The 21,965-nt window shown below is 37.0% G+C and overlaps 1 protein-coding gene across 11 annotated transcripts in view; it reads right to left on the bottom strand.

The window, feature by feature from the left end:
- Nucleotides 1-21,534, bottom strand: part of SUPT20H (SPT20 homolog, SAGA complex component) — a 35,390-nt gene extending 13,856 nt beyond the window's left edge. For 6 of the 11 annotated variants that reach the window (XM_035542857.2, XM_035542859.2, XM_035542864.2 and 3 more), the window contains exons 1-16: nucleotides 21,413-21,534; nucleotides 20,098-20,195; nucleotides 18,767-18,802; nucleotides 17,757-17,815; nucleotides 17,598-17,664; nucleotides 10,336-10,465; nucleotides 9,564-9,667; nucleotides 8,888-9,004; nucleotides 8,703-8,756; nucleotides 7,719-7,858; nucleotides 6,346-6,502; nucleotides 6,202-6,258; nucleotides 5,102-5,173; nucleotides 3,961-4,118; nucleotides 2,276-2,308; nucleotides 96-213 (exon numbers count right to left, since the gene is read on the bottom strand). In XM_035542857.2, coding sequence (XP_035398750.1) covers nucleotides 96-213; nucleotides 2,276-2,308; nucleotides 3,961-4,118; nucleotides 5,102-5,173; nucleotides 6,202-6,258; nucleotides 6,346-6,502; nucleotides 7,719-7,858; nucleotides 8,703-8,756; nucleotides 8,888-9,004; nucleotides 9,564-9,667; nucleotides 10,336-10,465; nucleotides 17,598-17,664; nucleotides 17,757-17,815; nucleotides 18,767-18,802; nucleotides 20,098-20,100 — 1,305 coding nt within the window. In that variant the 5' untranslated portion in view covers nucleotides 20,101-20,195; nucleotides 21,413-21,534. The remainder of the gene's footprint in view (nucleotides 1-95; nucleotides 214-2,275; nucleotides 2,309-3,960; nucleotides 4,119-5,101; nucleotides 5,174-6,201; nucleotides 6,259-6,345; nucleotides 6,503-7,718; nucleotides 7,859-8,702; nucleotides 8,757-8,887; nucleotides 9,005-9,563; nucleotides 9,668-10,335; nucleotides 10,466-17,597; nucleotides 17,665-17,756; nucleotides 17,816-18,766; nucleotides 18,803-20,097; nucleotides 20,196-21,412) is intronic. The other 5 variants (XM_035542860.2, XM_035542862.2, XM_035542863.2 and 2 more) reach the window with 1 other exon arrangement.
- Nucleotides 21,535-21,965: the final 431 nt, after the last annotated feature.

The raw sequence follows: 21,965 nt of genomic DNA, 5'->3' as shown, positions 1-21,965 counted from the left end.
TTTTAGGTTATTTTACTTTCAAATATGAACAACAAGGATTATTCTAATAATTCGACAAGGGCAAATAAAAGAAATACATAGCTCGATAAACTCACTTCCATTTCCTTCCCTGGAGAAAGATGACTGAGATTGACTGATCCACCTGAATTATGAAACATTTTCACAGGACATTTAGCTTCGTTTTGTACTAACTCCTGATACTGGTTCACCACTCTGAAACAAACAAATACATAAAAACAGTTAAAGATCAACAACTTTGAACCTATATATGTATGTACTAACTACAGATGTTACATAAACATATATATATATAATTATGCATAAAATATATATCTATAAATATACATCTGTATAAAATCTAGATAAACACACAGAACGTATTTTTATATATCCATCTTTCTACTTTATGTTCCTGGGTTCTGTGCTTGGATTTATTCTGTTTTAAAGTTTTGTGTTTCTTTGTTTTTTAAACCACTGATTTTGATAATGCCAACTGCAAATGCTTAGATGAAGCAGTTTCCTGCAGTAGGCTTGAATCGGTCAAACTACTTTATCTAAGTTTAAGAAACACTCTTTTAGAGGAATATGCAAAACAGTAGACCTAACAGTTCCCTTCCCAAAAGACAGTACAGTTCTTTGGGATGTCAGCCAGCCATTTCCTCCACATGAGTCCAGAATCCTTTGTAAAGCTGTGTCCCCTGTGCTATGTTCCTTATAGAACAGTCAACCCTCCTTTAACTTGAAGTCTATGTCAGATGAAGACTCCTTAGAGCAGGGGAGGTTCATAGTGAAGGTATATCCAAAAACCACTTATCACAGCACAAGTGACCACACTTTCTTCTTTGAGCACTGGGACAGCAGAATTTTATCACAGGAGACTAGCAAGCAGTGACATACCCAGGAGTGTAAAGCATCAACAGCATCAGGCAAACAAATGCAGAACTGCTCTAAGAAATCCAACGCTACATCTCTAGTAATTTGAGGGAAAACTGTATACTTGGCTCATGGCTGTGGTAAAGTAACCTAGCAGACCTGAAAATCAAATTGAAGACCTTTGAGCTGGTGCTTATGGCCTGAAGAACTGCTGGAGTATTTCCATTAGTCTGCACCTAAATGTGAGTATAGCACTGATGTAATATGCTGCCGTAGGCAAGGGTCCCAAGATGTGCCTTTTCCAGTACATAGGATCTAGACAATTTAAAGTTACAGCGGAATCAGAGTAACAAAGTGCTGTGCACTCAGAAAGGTGCTGCTGCCCTCCTTCCTCCTCTGATACGTCTTGAACTAGCCCCTGAAACCCACCTACTTTTCCTGATAGGAGGACTTGTGTAGAGTGGCAAATATGATCAGGAAATGAATCCCAGTTAAAACTAAACCCCATATTACTGTTGCACTGGTTTTCAGCCAACCAATTCCCTAATTTAGCTTACAGCACAAGCAACAAAAGCCTGTATCACCACAAAGAAAGCAGGAGAAAAAAATAAGCAAGTAACTTATTGATCAAAATTATCTATTAGAACAGAGAATACTGATATTTTGACCAAATCAAGGGTTCATCTCCCTGCCAGGCACACAAGAAGAGAGAACCACGTAGTGGGGAATGGCTATGGCATGTACATCACCTCGAAGTCTCCTAAGAAGGCAAAAACATGTGAGCAGCTTTGTAAGAGAGTGCTTTTAAGAGGTTCTGCTCTCATGTGCAGAGGCACACAGGTATCTGTAACATGATGCTTACAGACAAATATTTGAAGAAATTTGCCACCACACAGTTATGCCAGGATTGCTAATCCTAATTATTCTATGACTTAAATACACTAGAAAACTGATTTGTTTTTTTAAGAAAGCTGAGTCAAAAATGAAGAGCATACAAAAAAGAAAAAGTCCTATATCACACTGAGCTCAAATTAACAATTCCATGATTGCCAATTTACCATACAAAATCTCAAGATGAAATCCCTCTTAAGTGCTTTCAGAATTTTATAATTACTTGTATAATCAAGAATAACTGTGCAGCTAAGTAACAACATGCTTAGGACTTAGGTAGTGGGACAAGCTGTATTTACATACTTGCTTTCCTATATACTTCCCTGCTTGCTAAATGTAGGAATTGCACATTATCTCCCACTTCTTATTATAACAATTAACTCCTCTTATTTTTCTTATCTGTTCAGCATCTGTTTCCATAACCACAACATTAACAGTCATAATAGCTAAAAGGAACAAAATTTATTATTTGGCATTAAGACAGTTAGTTCTATATCCTGTATTAATTTACCTTTCAGCATCAGTCTTGGAACCAATGAGGAACCTGAAATTTAGAAAGTATAACACACTTTCAGTCATGGATCGTACTAAAATAATGTTTTTATAATTACAAACTGAAAGAACATCAATGCTGTTCTGTTTTCAGATCTGCCCACTGACAAGAGACACTTGATTCATTTGATAGACTGAGTATTTAGTACTTGAAATAAAAACTTGGTTTAATAACAGTGCACAATATACATGTTGTCTAATATAGACTCCTTTAAGAGTAAATTACCTACAAAAGGCAGAATATGGAATTCTTGTATTTCTATTTTCAAAAAATGGAAGTGAATAACTGCTACGGCATTGCTACTGTGAAAAGTAGCAATGGTAAAGTTATTCATCAATCAAGATGCCAATCTGCTCACCCACAAATACAAACATAAGTGTCCTGTGGGTATGTCAAAACCAGCCCTACCTGTATTACTTAAACATTTAGTTTCCATTGTCTGATTTCACTTGTCCAAATTCCAACTCCTCACGCTTTTCCAGAACTAAACATTTCTCTTTTGCTTAATTCTTATGGCTTTCAAATTATCATCATCATTTTTTTAAACACTACAGAACTTCTCAGTTTCTCCAGCTCAAAATGTGTATTAATTTTTAGTAAGACAATGACGTCTTCTGCACCTTTCACTTCCTATGATATGGTTTTATAGTGAGGAAGAAAAATTTTGATGTACATCAACGGGTAATGTCTTAAAAAACAATGGACTAGAACAGTGACACCCCCGTCCTGAAAAAACAAACAAACAAACAATAAAAAACAACTCCTCAAACCAGCTAAGAGCTTTATATTCCTTTTAATTCCCAGCCTTATTACAATTGTAAGCTAGCACTGCTGTTCTAAGTAGATCAGTAATAAGTACAGAAAAAAAGTAAAATAGCTCAGATGCTAGGGATAAGATACTCTAAGTATAAGATCCTTAGATTTTAATAAGAACAATATATAAGAATTACATACCAGACAACAATAAGAATAATTTTTTGCTAACAGAACTACAGTTTGCTCAGGCTAACTGCTTCCCGCCTTACTGAAATTTATAGGGTACACCCTGCTGCACAGGTTCCTCCACACAAAGAAGTGGCAGACACACCAAAAAGAGTTAAGAATAGAGAATCTTCATAGAGTTGCAGCCAACAGTAGCGGATTCAAAACAGTAGTTTGAACAGGAGGTAACTTGTTTGCACCTCTTGTTTTCCTTTATTTACTTAGCCTAAAGTTCTTTACATAAGGGTAAATGCAATATAATCAAGTCTAATTTTTTTACAGCTTCAGGCAGATTTTGACGCAATGATCAAAATTATGAGTACCACTGGAAAACACATGCTAACAATGTCTTGCAGTATGAGACACTAAGATTTTCACACGATGAGATTTTCTTAAAATATTGCTTTGATGTAAAAGAACATTTAGATTTACTGTAAAAGAACATTTAAGATATGATGTTGGTTGAATGTCTTTTTTCTTGTTAGAAAAAAAATTGAGGTTTATCATCTGATTTTTTTATTTATTTATTTTTTTTTTAACAAAAAACCTCTTAAAATCAGATTTATAGCTCCTGAATATCCTTATACCTGAAAATGGTAAGTAGTGGTTGTCTTCTTTTATCTATTGCATCATACCACATTTTAAAAGAACATATAACTTACTGTGATGGAGTTAATAGGCTGTCACTTTCCTCGTCACCTTTGAGTGTCTGAATTTTACCATAGTACAACGGATTGCCAAGAGACTGAAAAATCGTCAGCTTTGTTTTTTGCAGCTGATTACCAACTTCACATTCAAACACGTAATCGTCTTTTATTTCCTAGAAGAAGGAAATAACCAAATAAGTCTTACAAAAGCAGTAAGAGAAAAAGCTAGTAAAATATGCCAGTTCTATACAATACAAAAGATAAATAACAAAATAAAAGATGGGGTGTATTTGCTAAAACGAAAATTATTTGAGAAGAAATTATCTGAAGAGATGGGAGGAAAGAAGTTTACCATCTATTAAAAATCCAAAAGTACTGCAAAACTTAAACCAATCATGTTAGAAGATACCAAAAGCCAGACTAGGTAAACATATATAGAATTCTATAAGTTACAGCAGTGCCAAAAATGTTCAAAAAAAAGTCAGAGATGAAAATTGAGTTCTATGGGGAAGTATTACTTTTTGGTAATATGAAACTACAGGGATATCATGATACATGTTGTTAATAAAAATGATAAATCAATTCAGAAATTACAAAGAATTAATGAACTAATGTATGTCTAATTACATTAAAATGACCTCTCCTTATCAAATCATTCCATTTGTGTGAAATCTTAAGGTTTGACTACAACAATTTAGAAGGGGCTTTCTGTATTTAATATTTCATGATTTCTTTCAAAATTTACTATTTTGATTTTGACAGAAGCCTTTTTCTGTTAATCTTTATATGAGTACCTGCCCTTTTCTGTTAATCTTTATATAAGTACCTGCATGGGGAAAGCAATTTATTGATCAGAGTACTTGCTCCCTGTAAATTACTGTTTTATTTACTATACAGTGACAGCACGTTACTTGGGAGATTACTTGAGAGAAAGGTGTTTTTCATTACATTTCTGGAAAACTTGACAAAATTACAACACTGATCACTGCATGAAATCACAAGTTTCTGTAACAAACTTTCTATGTCTATATAATACATGGAAGGTTAATTCAATTGGTCGAAGGAAGACTATTCCCCATGTTATTTAGATTTTATTGAAATACAAGACATTCTAACTAGAGATAGAAAAGTTTGGGCAAAGGTCTAAATTACTCACATGTGCTGGCCAAACAGTTGGTTGTGAGTCGTCAGGCTTGATAGACTTTTCCACTTTGGCATATTTTTCCACCTTAAAGAAAACGATGATTGAAAAAGAAAACAAAAAGTAAGTAACAATGGTCATCTTGGGCCAGAGTTAATGTCAACCTAGTCCAGCTTCTTGTTTTAAACTGTGGCTAACAGGAGAGTCTTCAAAAATGACTAAAACCTCATCTCTGTATGCAGTTTTCAGAAAAAGTGAATTGGAGAACCTTCAGGACTTTACACTTATTCTGTTACATCGTACTTGATGTATGAAACTTAAGCTACGTTTCACACTTTTGTTAAGAGTACATATTTAAACCACTGCCTGCAGTGTGGAACGGCTATAGAATTTCACAATAGTAGTAACTCCAGACTCTGATTACGTCAAACACAACACTGCTGAAGCACAAAGGGAGAGAAAGCATATGCAAACTTACAGCATCATTCGATGTGTAATGTATACTCCTGCCACCCCCTATTAAGCCCAAACCTACAAACTCAGTTAATCCACTGACCGCTACTGTCTGGTAGCAGTATATGTTCTGACAGTGCCAAAAAAACAAGGTGCACATCCCTGAGATTTGAATGCACACAGACTAATCAGAAGAATTCTCAATTAGAATTCTCCATATAAAAAATTAAACTATTGAAAATAGTTTATAGTATAGTATCCTATAGTATAACATGTCCTATAGAATAGCATGTCAAGAAAAATTTCTACCAGGCTGAGAAGTAACTCCTTTTAAAATACATTCCTTAACTCTTTAAAAGAAAAAAAAAAAAAGAGTATTATCAACAGAATTTCAAATGGACATTGATCCTACAGATCAACAATATTAAAGGTCAGTTTGCCCTGTTTGTCTTATCCAAACTATCACACTGCAGTTGCAATGTATTCCAGTGTACCTTAGCTTGTGTTTTATCTTACACTACAGAAAATTCATTTCAAATGTTAAAATCTTCTTTAAAATTCTTGTTGTTTGATCCTGGATAGTCTTCAGTCACTTCCTTCTTCATGCAATACAATGTTGAATACAATTGCTAATAATTGCTAAAGATAACAACCAAACTTACATCCACTTCAGAAGGTGCAGTCAAGTAGCAAGGGTTCCGCTTCCACATATCTACACACTGGAAGATAAATAAAGTGGTATTAGTGTACTAAATTTGTAAATAAACAGTTAACAAGTTCACCTACCTATGTCTCAGAACACTTACATTTCCAGCTTTAGAAATTTTGAGGTCATACTGCTGGGTGCCTTTCCTCTCCTTCCTTTTCTGTAAGTAGTCAAGTATTCTGAGCTGTGGTGGCGTTGAATAGTGACCTACTTCCTGCTGCCTGTTCAAAGATGACCTTGAGTACCTTTTGAAACACCTAAGGTAGGATAACAGATAAGACTGTAAAAACATCAAAACTGAATTTCCCACTGCCTAAGTACAAGCACAAAAACATGCAGGGAAATACTATTAACACTGAGACTAGAAAACAGCTTTTCCATATTCATTTAAAATCACAATTCTTGACTGTACAACTTAAACTCAATTTTGTATTTTTGAGAATAATAGACTAGTATTCTGTTCATATGTTTCAGTGCTAAGAATGGGGTTATTTTTGAAATGCATAATTACATTGTCAAAATAATTAACTATATGAAAGGCTACTGACCTTATAAGATTTGTATATTACCGAAGATTTTAGTTTTGCCAAAAGATCCATGTACTGCTTACGTGACTAGGAAGTTATAAATACAGGAACTGCTCTTCATTCTTTGTCTCAAACCCAACCCTTTGGCACATTAATGCTATCCGGGACATCCATTTAACACCTCTGCGTACTTTTCTAATGGAATGCTTGTTGACCGCTATGCTCTAATTTTTAAGAGCAGCTTGATCAATTTGTCTATTTACAATTAGCACCACTAGCTGTACATTAGGATAATATGTCAATGCGTTCTAGTTTTAAATATATTTTGGTAATTCTAGCAGACCATTAGTACTTTTCATTCCACAGAATGAACGCACCTCTTTTACTAAGAAAAAATAAACCATTTCAAGCTTTTGTGGAAAAAAAAGTGAACCACCAGGCACAGAAGTTAAACAACTTCAACATTTTGTACATAGCGTGTTCCACATTACTTATAAATCTATTAAGATTCTAATCTGCCAACACTTCTGTTTAGCCTATAAACCTCAAAAATAAATAATTCCTTTGATTTCATTGTTTAGCGTTAAAATTTTATATAATTTTTAAAGAATCAGACAACATGCAACACATCCATTTATATACTTCATACTGAGATGCCATTTGACTCATTTTACATATGAACTAAGCAAAAGGACAAGATCGAAACTGCCATATTATGTATTATGTTAAAATAACATACACGCTTTTGATATACAAAAATAAGCATACTGCAGTTTCTGTTACTAAGTGAAATACACTACAAAACTGAACATTTGAAAATAAGATAATCTCACTAGTTCCAGTATTCCAAGTATTTAAGTAGATATTGAGCAGTGCTTATGTTTTTCTTTGAAACAACCCCATAAAAACTTGAAAGAGTCTCAACATGCTTCACACTGCGAAATACCTTTTCATGGGGCGAGTATTCATTTTCTGCTTGTTGTACAGGAGTCTGTTTGTAGTACAGGTCACTGCTATTGAAGGATCAAGACACAAAGGCTCTGCTGTAGCCAAAATAAGTTGGCTCTCAAGTAGAAGTTTGTCCTCCTGTAATATATAGAATTATTAATAAATGTAAAAATAGGAAGACTTTTACATTAAGTTAATATACACCTATGCATAACACGCACATTATCTTAAAGAAATAGAAGAAATTATTTGCTGATACTCAACAACAGAAAATAGTCAAAACTTAAGTATCACTAACAGTTATTACAAGTTACAGAGCTTTGGTTGGGGGTTTCTAACAAAAAAAAATATTTTTCAGTAGGTTCTATTTTCCTTTCTTTTTTTAATAACAGTAGTGGTAACAAAATTAATTTTCTCTTAGTGATTTATCTTGATGGACTAGCAACAGTGCGATTAAGATTATCTGCCTGGAACTTTAGATTACAATTTGAAATGGATTTGAGCAAGATTGGGGGTCTGAAAGACCAATGAGTACACTGCCAGCACCATGCTCTTCAGCATTTAACTAACTCTAATTTTCCAATCCTAGTTACCAAGATTCTCTTTACTATAATAATATAATTAGGAAAGTGCCACTAGAGGAGCAACTGCAGGACTAGAGGAGCAATTAGACAATAACTGCTGCTTTGGAGCTTTATATTGAAGACAAATGAAGTAAGGTAAACTATTTAGAGTACCTGCAACACTGTCATTCTGCATTACCAAAAAATAAGGTCTAATTCTATTAACAACTATTGTTTTCTGTGGCATCTCAGGGAAAGACACTACTGACAAGCAACTCTCTGGTGCATGTAGCATGCACCACTGCGCACATCACTAGCGGTTTGAATAAATCCAGAATATCAGTTTTGCTTATCAGATTTTATGAAATTAAGTACATTCACCACATCACTGTAAAGTATTAAAATAACTGTTGACTCACCTGTGTCCATTTGTGGTTGTCACTTGTTATAGAATGCACATCACAAATTAAAGTCTGATGAGAAAGACATAATTGTAGTTAGCTTTCAACAAAGTAGGAAGAGTTCTTAATATATATTCAGTAACAGCTCTTATCAAGCCTGGAAACTACTGTAACACTGAGAAATGACTTAAAACACTTCTCACCTGCATTGTAGGACGCAAAAGAATGTGCTTGCTTTGGTATGTTGGAGATTTCATGTTACCAGACTGCCTATAGTCACGGATTTCTGCTATGACACATCCACAATGAAAAATATTAACCTAGTTGAAACAAAGAGCAACTTGTAAATACCCAAATATTTACTCATCTGCCTCAGCCCTGGCCTCCGTACAGTTTGTTACATATTATATAGTATTTATTGATACTATGGATAAAACTACTAATTTTGACAAAATCGTAGGTCTTGACAAGATCATAGGTCAACATACCTAAACAGACCTAACATACAAACTTCAAATGCTTTGTTTTCATATATCAGCAATGTAGTTTTAAGAAATTCCCATGCCAAATATTTCATGACAAAACAGAACAAAGGACATTTTGCTAGAACACAGAATCCAAGTTGTCTGGCAGCCTAAATAATAGCAACTCCTTCTATTCCTTTCTTTTCATAACCTTCCTTTCTTCCTTTTCATAAGTATTTATGAACTACCTTTTTATAGTTATCAATCAAGTATTTATTTGGGGCATTAAATATTTTGGTTCCAAATGAGCAAGTGTTTCATGTTTTGTTGTTGGAATCACGTATGTGAAGGATTCGTAGTTCAAAGTCTATCTAGGTACAAAACAATTTATTTTTTAAAAACAAAACTTTCAAACCTGAGATTTTTCTAAAAGATCAACCAAAATTGGTGGTAGCTCCTCTGCATCCAAATATTCAAGCAGTTCGCCTTCCTCATAAGGCAGCCGTATGGTCTCAGAATCTGGATTTGAACAAAACATATTGCTTTTCATTTGCCTTTCAAGTTCAGACTATAACAATGTGAAATCTAAAACAAGCTTGCCACAGAACAAAGCAGGGCTTATGGAACTTATTAAAATTGCTGCTTTTTTTTTCATAATATTAATTTTTACATCCATTTCTGTTCTCAGAACACGATTTTTTTTCTTACTGAGCTAGATAGCAATGCTCCTTTATAACTCAATGGAACAAATTTTTGCTCCCAAGTGAGACACTATAGATTCTTATTGCCTACTACAGTACCAGGTAGCGTGAAGACGCAATCAAAATGGAATGTCTATCCTTTCACTAGACTTAAATAATTTCTTTCACTCTTCCTTGCAGAAGGTACATGAAGTGAGAGAAACTCAGATAAGGAACTCAGGATGAAATGGGAACAGATACAAAGCTAGGTGGAAATAAGAGAGGAAAGCTATCAAAAACATTCATACGTATTGATTTATAGTACACTGCTATAAACTGTTTACAAGCGCCTCACAGCTGTATGCAGATTTGCAGTTCAAGTACAGGTGTTTTATTTTTAAACAAGGAATTGCATTATCAACAGTTAAATATATGCAACAGCAACACAGTCCAACTATTTACAAAGTATTCTGAATAGTTTTAAAAATTAAATAGCAAAAATATTACCTGAACCATTTTTTCCCCTGAGCATAAGTGAGTAACCCTCATTTCCCGGATAGAGGTTCACTACCAGACATGACAACGTCTCCTGCATAACCAGCTTCTCAAGTAAATTCACATTTCGCCTCAGCTTCTGCTTTAAAAGTAAACATTGCTCATGAACATAATACTATCAAGTAATTAGAAGCATTAAAAACAGTTGCCAGAATCTGAGTAATATTTATTTTAATGTTGAAGTATGTATCAAAACAAGCCCAGTTAAATTTAATTTAGCAGAATTCAATACAATGTATTATGTATTGCTGTACATACTTACGCACCTTTTTTTTAGAATCACTCATTTCAATTCAAAAAATTTTAAGTGCACACAAAACAATTAGTAAGAATGGTCCTTGATTAAGATTTACAGTGTTGCAAATCTATGGTGCAATTTTATTTGGTATCATTATTATACATTATACACTGCTTGATAACAACAACAAAGTATTTACTACTCTCAAATATTCCTAACAAGCAAATACTCCTTTTCCAGACTAAAATCTTACTGCCTTTTACAGTTTAGAAATCATGCAAACTACCACAAAGGAAAGCACGATATCCTCGTCTCTAAATTGGACAGAGATAGATTTGATGGATGAACCACTCCATCCATCCCTGGTGGATAAGGAATTGGCTGGATGGTTGCCCTCAAAGTGTTGTGGTCAGTGGCTCAACGTCCAGGTGGAGACCAGCCATGAGCAGTGTTCCTCAAGGGTCAGAATTAGGACTGGAGCTATTTAACATCTTAGTCATGGACAATGAAGAAATTGAGTGTACCCTCAGCAAGTTTGCCAACAAGCTGTGTGGTCAACATGCCAGAGGGAAGGGATGCCTGCCAGAGGGACCTGGACAGACTTGCGAGGTGGGCCTGTGCAAACCTCATGAAGTTCAACAAGGCCAAGTGCAAGCCAACAGTAACCTGGGCTGCATCAAAAGAAGTGTGGCCAGCAGGTCGAGGGAGATGATTCGCCCCCTCTGCTCTGCTCTTGTGAGACCCCACCTGGAGCCTTGCGCTCAGCTCTGGGGCCCCCAGCTCAAGAAGGACATAGACCTGTTGGAGCGAGTCCAGAGGAGGGCCACGAGGATGATCAGAGGGCTGGAGCACCTCTGTTATGTGCACGGCTTCAATTTTCAGAAAAATCACTGAGTACAGAGTAGAGCTATTGCCTCTTCACTTACACCTAGCATGAAATATCCTGGGATACAGTAACTGCCCTTTGAAAACAAAGTCAACTCTCAACTCCTCTGATATCTTCATTCTTAACAATTGAGATACTGTCATCTTTTGATGGAAAAGTTTCCATTTCCATGTTGGAAAGATCACTCATTTCATATTTAGTTGTGCAATGGTATTAGGAAGGAAATAGAAAGGGACTTGTGAATTACGTAAGACTTGATTTAAAAAAGATCACCAGGTTATGTAAGGCACGTTAAGAAAATTATCTGTTGTAAAATTATGTTTAAAAATTAAAAAGCAAATAAAAATAAATCAATTTGGATCTCATTGGGACAGAATTAAAACAGCCTCTAGAAGTTATTAATAATACTGTTAATATTTCTAATACAACTTTATTTTCATGAGCTTAATAAAAAAAGATTATTCAACTAATGACATTATTCCATGAAATCACAGGCCCAGAATTATTTAAACTGTCTAGCAATCACTAAAAAATTCTATAGAACAATTTACCTTTTTTCCCCAGAAATTTGTTCACATGTACAAGAAATAGGAAAAAATTATTTTTACAGGAGGCCTCTGCTCATTAAACCTAAGATAAGTAACACATATAATGGTAATTCAATTGTAAAAATTATTACATTGAGCTAATCATATTACTCAGTGAACAACATGTTAGGTTTACTTTTATTTTATTTTTATTGTTCAGTAACAGTTAGCCAATTATGGCTTGGCAGGTTTTTTCTTGCCCTTTTTTTTTGGGGGGGGAAGGATGACAGAAGGCCAGAAAAAGGAAAGGACAATCAGACAGACCTGAGAACATTTTTGGCACTGCATTCATATAAACTAAATTTCTTAAGATGGATGCTAGGCACGTTTTAAAATAATAATGCTTCTCCAAGACATTGGAATAAATTGGTGGTTTTGGTGTACAAAAAATGGCATACCAAAAATAATTAGCACGTAAAATTACCTTTCAGTAAGCATGAAGATGGCAATAGCCACAAAAGGACCTTTCTCCTTTGAGCTGGCTTTTGGAGCTAGTAGCTCAGAGCGGGTATTAAGCTCACATCTTGTCTGGAACCATTTTAAAGAGCAAGAATTGGATTGAGGTGTATTAAATTTCTCAAACGTTCACCACAGTGTGTTGTAAGGATTCAGACACAGAGGCACACGGCAGGTATACTTACTACCTTGGCTGCATCAGCTAATAAGCTAACACTCCTAACCCTCTCTGAATCAGCAGAAAAGCAGCACTCCTCCCTCTGTGAACACACTGCAGTGACTGTGGAATGGGTGGGAAGCAGCACAGAGAAAACACAGGTGCTGTCTTTCTCTTCCAGTGACTTATGAAGACTACCACTGAATAAAGAATACTGAGTGACTCCTCTCTAAGAAGACCGAGACAGTGTTTTTATGCTATGCTTGCTATTACTCCATCCATAGCTATGTTTGTATCATAGCTTTAATAACTTATCCTCTGACAGTGCACCATTCTTGCACAAAATTCTGATTTTATCTTTTATCATGGCTGCTGTTCTTGTCTCTCACTATAACATCTTAAGTCAATTTTTCATTGCGTGACTGTTTTACAGCTTCTGACCAATTCTTCAAATTGATCATCTCCATAAAAAGCTCTTGCGGGTATTTACCATCTTTATGAAATGCAGGCCTAAAAAAACCCCTCAAACCCCATCACCCCAGGTTCTTCCCTTGACTTCTGACATATTTCATTAACCCCAGCATCACTTTACAAATGCATAGAACATGCAAGAACAGATTGCACAACATCTTTTATTCTCTGCAGGGCCTGACAAGTGAATAACTTGGCTATTAACAAGAGATTGTCTGTGCTCACCATCATAATCTTCTATAAACTCATGAGTTCATAGTTTCTCTGATTTTTCAGTAATTAGAGAAAAACAGAATTCAAGGTTTTTCATGTCTGTTATTTTCACTGCACAGAGTCATCAGTTTATGGCAAGTTTGCTGAACAGCCATCATAACTTTGGTGCCATCACTTTTTCAAAACCGTAGAGGGTTACAGATGTCACTGTATGTATCTTGTCCCAGGGAAGTGGTGGCATCACCGTCCCTGGGGGTGTTCAAAGAAAGGTTGGACGTGGTGCTTAGGGGCATGGTTTAGTGGGTGACATTGGCGGTAGGGAGATGGTTGGACCAGACTATCTTGAAGGTCTCTTGCACCCTTTACGATTCTATGACTTTTCTATTCTAAAATTGAAAAAATTCTGTCTTGTTCTGTTCCTTTCATCTGTAGCATTGAGGAAAAAAACAGCAGACAGACTCAGGTTTTTGATTTTTTTTTTTTTAAAGTGAGTATCCAGTATTTCCTATTTTCAGGGAGCAGATGCCTTCTAAGTGTTTTCTTCTGTTAGATAATTTAAGGAAGAATTTTGAGAGGTCAAGATTTGTTCAAAGTGAAATCACAAATCTTATACTCAAATTATTTCAGAATACTTCCTTTAGGGTAAACATTTAAGAATTAGTTTTCACATACGTTTCTTATGTCATAGATGTTCTTTTCTCAGGTACTGAGAGGCAGTGGTGGTGGTGGGTATGGATTGAAATACTCATTCCACAATTATGCAGTTCTGATGGCTTTATATGAAGTCTACCATTTTCAGAATGCTTAGGATAACCCATATACTGAAATCTACAATTATTCTTTGAGGGGAAAAAGAGTAATCATAAGATGCCCAACCCTGGTGGCATTACTTAAAGACTTCCTAAGGTATGGCAGCAGTGTAGCTAACTACAAGTCAGTCTCAGTGCAGGAATTACCAGGGGAAATTACATGGCCACTGTTACACATAAAGGAAGATTAAATATGACTGGTTGCATGAGACAAGGTTCTGATCTAAGAGCAACAAGGATTATTTAGTATTTTTGTTCTCTTACATAAATATGCAATTATATATTTTAATCAGAGAATTAAGCATTCAACATAAAGAAATTAAGTATAATATTATTATAACCTAAAGATTATCACAACTTTTTAAATAACTCTTCAAAATTTAAAATTTCACATTAGTAAAACATATGTGATCTCTTCACATCTAAGAACATATGACTATTTTTGCTTGAAATTCAGAACCAATTTCTTTCCTCTCTTCGCATGGTTTGTTCAACAGAGTCAAAGAGATCACAATTTTATTTTCTCTCAACCTCAACAGAAGTATCAACTACGTGAAAATTAACTGTGTGAACCGTGACAAGCATTGTTCTTTCAGAAAACTGAAAGAGCAAAGCAGAGTTTTGTATATATTGACTAAAAAACCCAACCCTACAATTCAGAAGATGCCTTCTTTTGTGGAGGCATTGTTATTTGCTTACAAAACACAAGGAGTATACTGAAGCCTAAGGATGTTTGTGACCTCATTGAATCTAAATCAGATTCTTAGAGAAGACTGCAACCACTAGCTAAGTGCAGAGACTAGTATTATTGTAGCTATTAAAGACAAGGCCCACAGAATCTCCACAAAAGATTTCAGTTTCATAAGCAACACCTAAGATCAGCTTTAACAGATCAAACTTGAGGAATGCTGTGATCTAAAAAGGCTGTTTCACACTAATGAGGTTTGGTTTTCTTCAGAGTAGATTATCATCGCCAAGTGTTTCATCACCTCACACGTGCTAGTTATATATAAGATGATAACATTTTACACAATTCCCCAAATATATCCAACAGTGTGCATCATTATTGTTAGAGACTAACCAAGGAAAAAAACAACACCAAAACAAAGAAAAAGCCCTCACCATTATGTACCACCATTTGTTTTATTCAGGTATCGTTGTTACTCATTCCCCACATCTGCCAGTGTGGGGAACAGTCCCTAGGAGCACTTTTACAGCAAAGTAGCAGATGTACTATTTGTTATTTCTGTACTAGTCCAACATGGAAATCAAATGACTTAATTCCAGTGATTTTCATTAACAGTGTTCTGAAACTTTCATTACTTTGAGATATTTTCATGCTTGCTCACTGATGTTGCCCTCTAACAGGTCCACACAGTAGCAACTACCCACCTAGCCTAAATCCTTCCAGCCCACAGCCCAAGTCTCTTTACACATTCGTGCTTACAACAATTCCAAAATTATTTTATATTTATTTCAACATTTAGGTACAGCAATACTGCACAGGAATCTAAAGGACACAAATTGCTCTAGAGAATCACTTCAACATAACTACTACTCTCACTAGCATGCATGTGAACAAATGGGAAGACTGGACTAATAGAGGATGAGTAATTTATTAGTCCTCTGTGAATGAGTGTGGAAAATTTGGTGTTCCCTGTGCACACCAAAAGCAAACAAGAATATAAATGACCAAATAAACTGCAGGCTAGGAAACATGAACATGGGAGAAAGGTCGCATTACAAGAGTTAAGATACAACCGAAAAATAACACTCAGTATGAATGAAAAGATTGCTTCTGAATGGACAACATACTTAGAATTTGTATCATCAAAATGATGCAGTAGTGGAACAGAAGCTTTGACAGTTCTGTATATCAAAACCTATAAGGTCATTGGCCAATCTCTAGTCAGAATACTATTTCCTTGTTGTAAACTGAGATGACTGAGCAGTCCTATACTCATGGATGAGGTTTCACAATAGCACTGTCTTCCCAACTTTGCACCTCAATCTTTGAGCTTCTCATTTTCAGTAATTAGAATCCACAACATATGACCAAGATAACTATCTTGGTTGGTTAACTATCCACATCTTAGTTCTGTGAATAAGGGGTCTAAATAGAAACTTTTGCTATCATAAGCTTCCAATACCTCAATAAATAAGCCACTAAATAAAGATTAAGCAAGTTTTAATTCAGATCTTTATCAGCAATTATCCACTTCACCTACTGTGGTGCTAAAACTTTCCTCACTACTTTAATTTTATTAGAGTTGGGTAAGTTTGCTGAGCACCTTCTGATTTAGCAACAACTATAGTATCAAAACCTTATGTTTTTCCAAGATTCCAGTCTAGCAAGCCCAATCTTCTCCTTGCTGCTCAAATATCTTGTTACTTATTTGCTGTTGATGGTTTAATCTTTTCACCTCTGTATTTTGCTTAACATCTTACTCACATTTGTGATATGAATCAGCATCATACCCTAAATAAAACTAACAATATCTGAACCATTAAAAGAACGGCAGCTTCTCAATAATTGTAACACTTCATGCCCGCTTCTCTTCCTATAGGTTTTTACTTCACCATGGGAAGCAGCAACACAACAGATTCCACAGCTGATTCTTCTCGTTCCATTTGATATTCACAATTCAGCAAAGAAGCTCACAGATCTTACACCTTTGATTTACTGTAGCTAAGCACAGTCAGGCTTCCTTGATTAAGTTAAGATTTCACAAAACACTTTACCAGTTCATTGGTAATCCCATGAAACAAACAAAAAAAACAACTGAATTTACAACAGAGCACAGATTCTCAAAAAATTGTCTGCACATTTTTTCCACAGCAGTCATGCTAATCAAATGATTCAGAAACAGTGATACTGACAACAATGCTTGACATTTGCTTGCAAATGTGTCAGTGATGCAGGACTGAAACAGAATAAACAGGTCACTCAAGCCAGACTAGGTCTTACTATTCATATATTACCCAATTTCTTTAATAGCACTATCTGTTGCCTAATAAACTTCTTACACCTCTCCATTCTAGACTGTTCTTTTGAAATTTCTTTTTCACATAACAAAAAGCAACTCAAGAGTAAAACTGTCACAAGCCTATGCCAGCATTCTACTTTATTACCTTTAGGAACAGATTTAGGTTTATCAGGTAGTCACCAGCCCTCCCAGCACCATGTTCTTATTTCAAACTGAATTATGATGCTATGAAATACAGTCAGTTTAGTCCACAAAAGTCATTAATTGTTGTTACTGAAGTCTTAGCCTTCAGTAACTACTACAGGCACCAGCCTTTATTTTTTTTTCAATAAAGGAATCAAGTGAAAAAGTCTATTCTGAACTTGCCCCATTAGACAGCAATGAAAAACTGTTCAGCAATTTCCACTTACCTTTATCTCAGGCTCTTTTTCACATTCTTCTATATATAAATCATAGAGTTTTTGAAATACAGATTTTCTGGAACAACAAAAAAAAAAAAGCTTAAAACGTAACCAAAAATCAAACCAAATAAAAACTATTTAAAAATTAAATACCAAAACTCTTACTACCTTCCACTGGATAAATATTTTCTTTTGGGAGGTCTCTGACGGGCACTTTCAATGATATACTAAAAGAAAAAGAAAGAGATAAACTAAAATATAGTACATAAATTACAAAGAAATGTAATTCTAGCTACCATGCAACTTTAGATCATGAATGGACATTGTTCTACGCATACTGTAAATAATTAACAGGGTAAATGACTAAAAATGTACTAAATGTGATCTACTGTATGCTATACTTAGTAACAAGGAAGAATCTCATTTTAGCAGTGAAACACTGCATTTCATGGCTGTAGCATGGCTTGCATGCAAAATCTTGATTTTACATCCACATTTTATAATTGGAGTAGCTAATATTTGCTTAAGTTAACGTGCTAACATACTGAAGCTAACTTGCTCAGATATAATCAATTTCATGTGTACTGGCTTGACAATATTTACATATCAAGTATTCCCCAATATAACTAGCTGAGGGAGTTTTTTATTTTATCCTTGTCTTTTGCACTTATACCAGGTTTCTCTATTTTATAGACCTGCATATTACAAATATAATTTTAATTAAAAAATACTAATAGTGTTCCAGGCAGCCATTACATCAGATGTCAGCATGAAAAGTAAAGGCACTTGCCTTTTCATTCCAACTGGGCAACCCTTAAAAACACAAACAGGATTTTACCACGTATTTCTGCCAGCTGTCTCTGAATTTAGAGCAATCACCACCGTACTGCTCTGTTTATTTCACAGCACACAGATTTGTTTGTTTCAAAAGGGGAAAACCTAAGTGCTGCAAGGTTTATCATCACTGTACCTGACAACATTCTCAGTTCAATGGGTAACAGACAATGACCTGGCCTACCAATTTTAGTGAGAATTGTGCAAAACCAGTGTTACATGTATGGGTCATTATTTATACACACACACATTTACATGAACACACCCTCCTGCTTTTCTTAGCTGCATTTTTATATTTCTTAAGTGTGAGCCCAACACATTATATGCAAATAACTATTCCTTACCTCTGCACGATCCAATGCCAGTTCTAAAGCTTGTTGCTGCAAAAATTATAAACAGTTTTTTTTTAAGAATGTTAGCTGAAAAATCTCGTACATAAAAGCCACCACAAAAACCTCTATTACTACTGATATGAATTAATAGAAGATGGGCTCAAAAATTCTTTCAGAGATACTAAACCTAGCAGCTGAAACCTTGTGTAACTACATTAGCAGTAATTAATCCCGCTACCAAGCATCCACACTTACAAAGTTTTGGCTACATTATGAAATGTTAGAGCAATGAAAGGCAGCTAGAATTAAAAGTGGGAATAGGAATTATGCCTAATAAAGATAATGATGAATATTAATCAAAATAATTACAGACAAAAAAATAGAAAATCTGTCCTCCTTTAAGCTGGCTGCTAACTCCACATAAAGGTTAGACCAAAGTTTTCCTGAACGGCAGCTCAGGAAGAAAACATTTAATGCATAGGCACGGATGCCAAAGATCAGGCATTTTTCTACAAGACAGAAATGAAGATCTTGCACTCAGAACATTGCAATTTAGGAAGAGTTTCTTATTACATACTGTTAGGTAGTTGAAAACAAAGAGTCTCCGCTCCGAGATATCCTCCAAGAGAGGCTAAGAAATATGCCTAAACCTAACACACCAACATCCTGGCAAAAGCTTCCCTATATCCCATGGCATAGTATACTCAATAGCATTTATTTTAACGGATTTAACTCCTTTGTGGTGTCTTCGAAAAATACTTACTCAGGCTTTTTTTACCATTCACCTACAGTATCTCTAACACAAAATTTCCTCCCCGTCCATGGAAAAAAAAGCACTTAATGATGTGCTATTACTCACTGCAACCTATCACCACAGGGCATTTTTAAAGTGACATTTTCATTTGAACACCTAAACAAACACATTTGCTATATAAGCCCATTGGATAACTGCATGATTTCAGGCATTCTATTCACTGACTGCTTAACGCCAGGTAAAATCCATGGTAATACTGGTATTTGTCAATAGAAGAATACTAAAAAAAAGTGGTGTGGAAGAAGGATGTGCACTTTGTACCCAGCTGTCTAACACTATACATGACTGAAAACACATCACTCTATGTGATGATTCCTGTGATACAATGAACAACGAGTAAGTATTTAGGAAAAGTATTCACGAGCTATAAAAGATAACATCACCGAAAAAAAGTGACAAAACTCTGAAGTGATAAGCAAAATCGGAATTTTAAGAAAATCAAACGTTAATGGCTTTCTTTTCATCAGGCAGACAGGTAATAGGCTACAAGGAAAAGATCTAAAAATACGTTCTCTGAATCATAACTTACCATTGTAGTTGAAGCCAGGTGACCAAGTGGCAAAAGAAGTACTTAAGAAGTTTGGTGCAGTTGGTGAAGAATCATATTTTATGGTCACACCTGGGGTACTGAAAGATCAAGGAGAAAAAAATATCACTACAAAACTCATCACTTTATTCAAACACATCTTAAATGGTTCATTGCACTTAAATCTCATCCGTATAGCATCTTCTCCTCCAAAAGCAAGAAAATTCTGTTCAGTCTAAGCACAGAGGTTCCTATTCTAATGGCTGCTACTAATTTGCACAACCATTTTATGCTAGTTATACTGAAGTAATAGTAACTAATTGAAATTCCATAGCCAAGAACACTTTTCTGTTGTAGCAGCCTACCTAGACACCCCTAACATCAAATCCAGAGATGCTTGACTCTTTAATGACAACTGGCCAGAATATTTAGCATACCCTATTAGTTTTTTTGTTTTGCTTTTATGAAGGTATTATTCCACAGACAACACCTCCACCTGCAGTGCCTCCTAGCACTGTTTTGAGATGTTATTTTAATACTGACTCACAATAGGCTGTCAATTAGAAAGCGAATCAAATTTGCACAGCACCAGTGTGTCCCTTAGATGCCTTTGCCCTCAGATACTGTCCCTATGCCATTTCATTTTAAAGTATAAAGAAAAAGAAACAGGTCACAAGCTCTGATTTTTAAATCCTGTCTTTAGCAGCATTGTCAGTGAAGAGACGGGGAAAACTGAAGTCAATTTTACTTTGAAATTTGAACGTTACAGTGCTCCAGTATATGTGAAACGTTTACTTAAGTAATCCCACCGTGCATAATGTCAATTTGGGGAAATTCTTTCTGTTGCATCTGCCCTCCACATCAGCCTTGGGTTGAGCGGATGCCTTCAGGTGCCACCGCCTGCTCCCTCCCACCTCCCCGAGCCTTTACTCAGCTCCTTCGCCGCGGTACCGATTTCTCCAGACAACACCGGCGGAGTGACTCAGAGCTGGGCACGGCTGGGACCTGCTGGCAGCCGCCTCCCCCCATCCCCGCTGCTTTCCGAGCAGCCTCCCGCCCCCCCCCCCACCCACCCCGCCGCACGCTGAGCCCAGCCCCCAGGCCGGCGCCCGGCCGGCACGGGCGGAGAGCGGCCGGGCAAGAGCCGGGCCCGGCCCCGTAAACGAGCGGGGCCAGGCCGCGCCGCCCCACCTCTACCCCCGCGGCCCTCCACGGCGCCGGGGGGGGCCGCCCCCGCCCTCCCGGCCGGCCTCAGCCCCCCGCCGTCCCCCCGCGGTCGCGGTGCGTGCGGCGGGCCCGCTACCGGCGGGCCCGTTACCTGCCGGCCGGCCTGCCCCGGGGCCTGCCCGCCGCGCTGCGGCCCCCGCCGCCCGCTCATCCGCCCCCGCCTCAGCCCCCCGCGGCGCCCCCCGGCCGCTTCCGCCCCGCCGCTTCCGGGTCGGCGCCGGAAGGGGAGGGAGCGGTCGCCGTGGAGACGAGAGGGAGGGGGGGGGGAGAGGGAGGGAAGCGACTCGCGGCGTCGCCATGGAGACGGGGGGGGGCACGGAGACGCCCCGCCCCTCCAAGGCGGGCCCTCCCCCGTCCCAGCTCCGTGCCGTTCCCTCGGGTCCTGTCGCTGTCCCCAGAGAGCAGAGCTCAGCGCCTGCCCCTCCGCTCCCCTCGTGAGGGAGCTGCAGGCCGCCATGAGGCCTCCCCTCAGCCTGCTCTGCTCTGGGCTGAACAAACCAAGGGGCCTCAGCCGCTACTCAGGTCTCTCTGCAAGGCCTGTCTACCATCAAAGGAGTCAGCAGCTCTTCCTAATTTAGCGTCATCTGCAAACCTACTTAGTATGCATTCAAGTCCTGCATCCAAGACATTTATGAAAACATTAA

Source organism: Cygnus atratus, chromosome 1, assembly GCF_013377495.2.
Source record: "Cygnus atratus isolate AKBS03 ecotype Queensland, Australia chromosome 1, CAtr_DNAZoo_HiC_assembly, whole genome shotgun sequence".
Classification (NCBI taxonomy): domain Eukaryota; kingdom Metazoa; phylum Chordata; class Aves; order Anseriformes; family Anatidae; genus Cygnus; species Cygnus atratus.
Note: the sequence above shows the minus strand (reverse complement) of the source record. Positions and strands in the feature narration are given on the sequence as shown.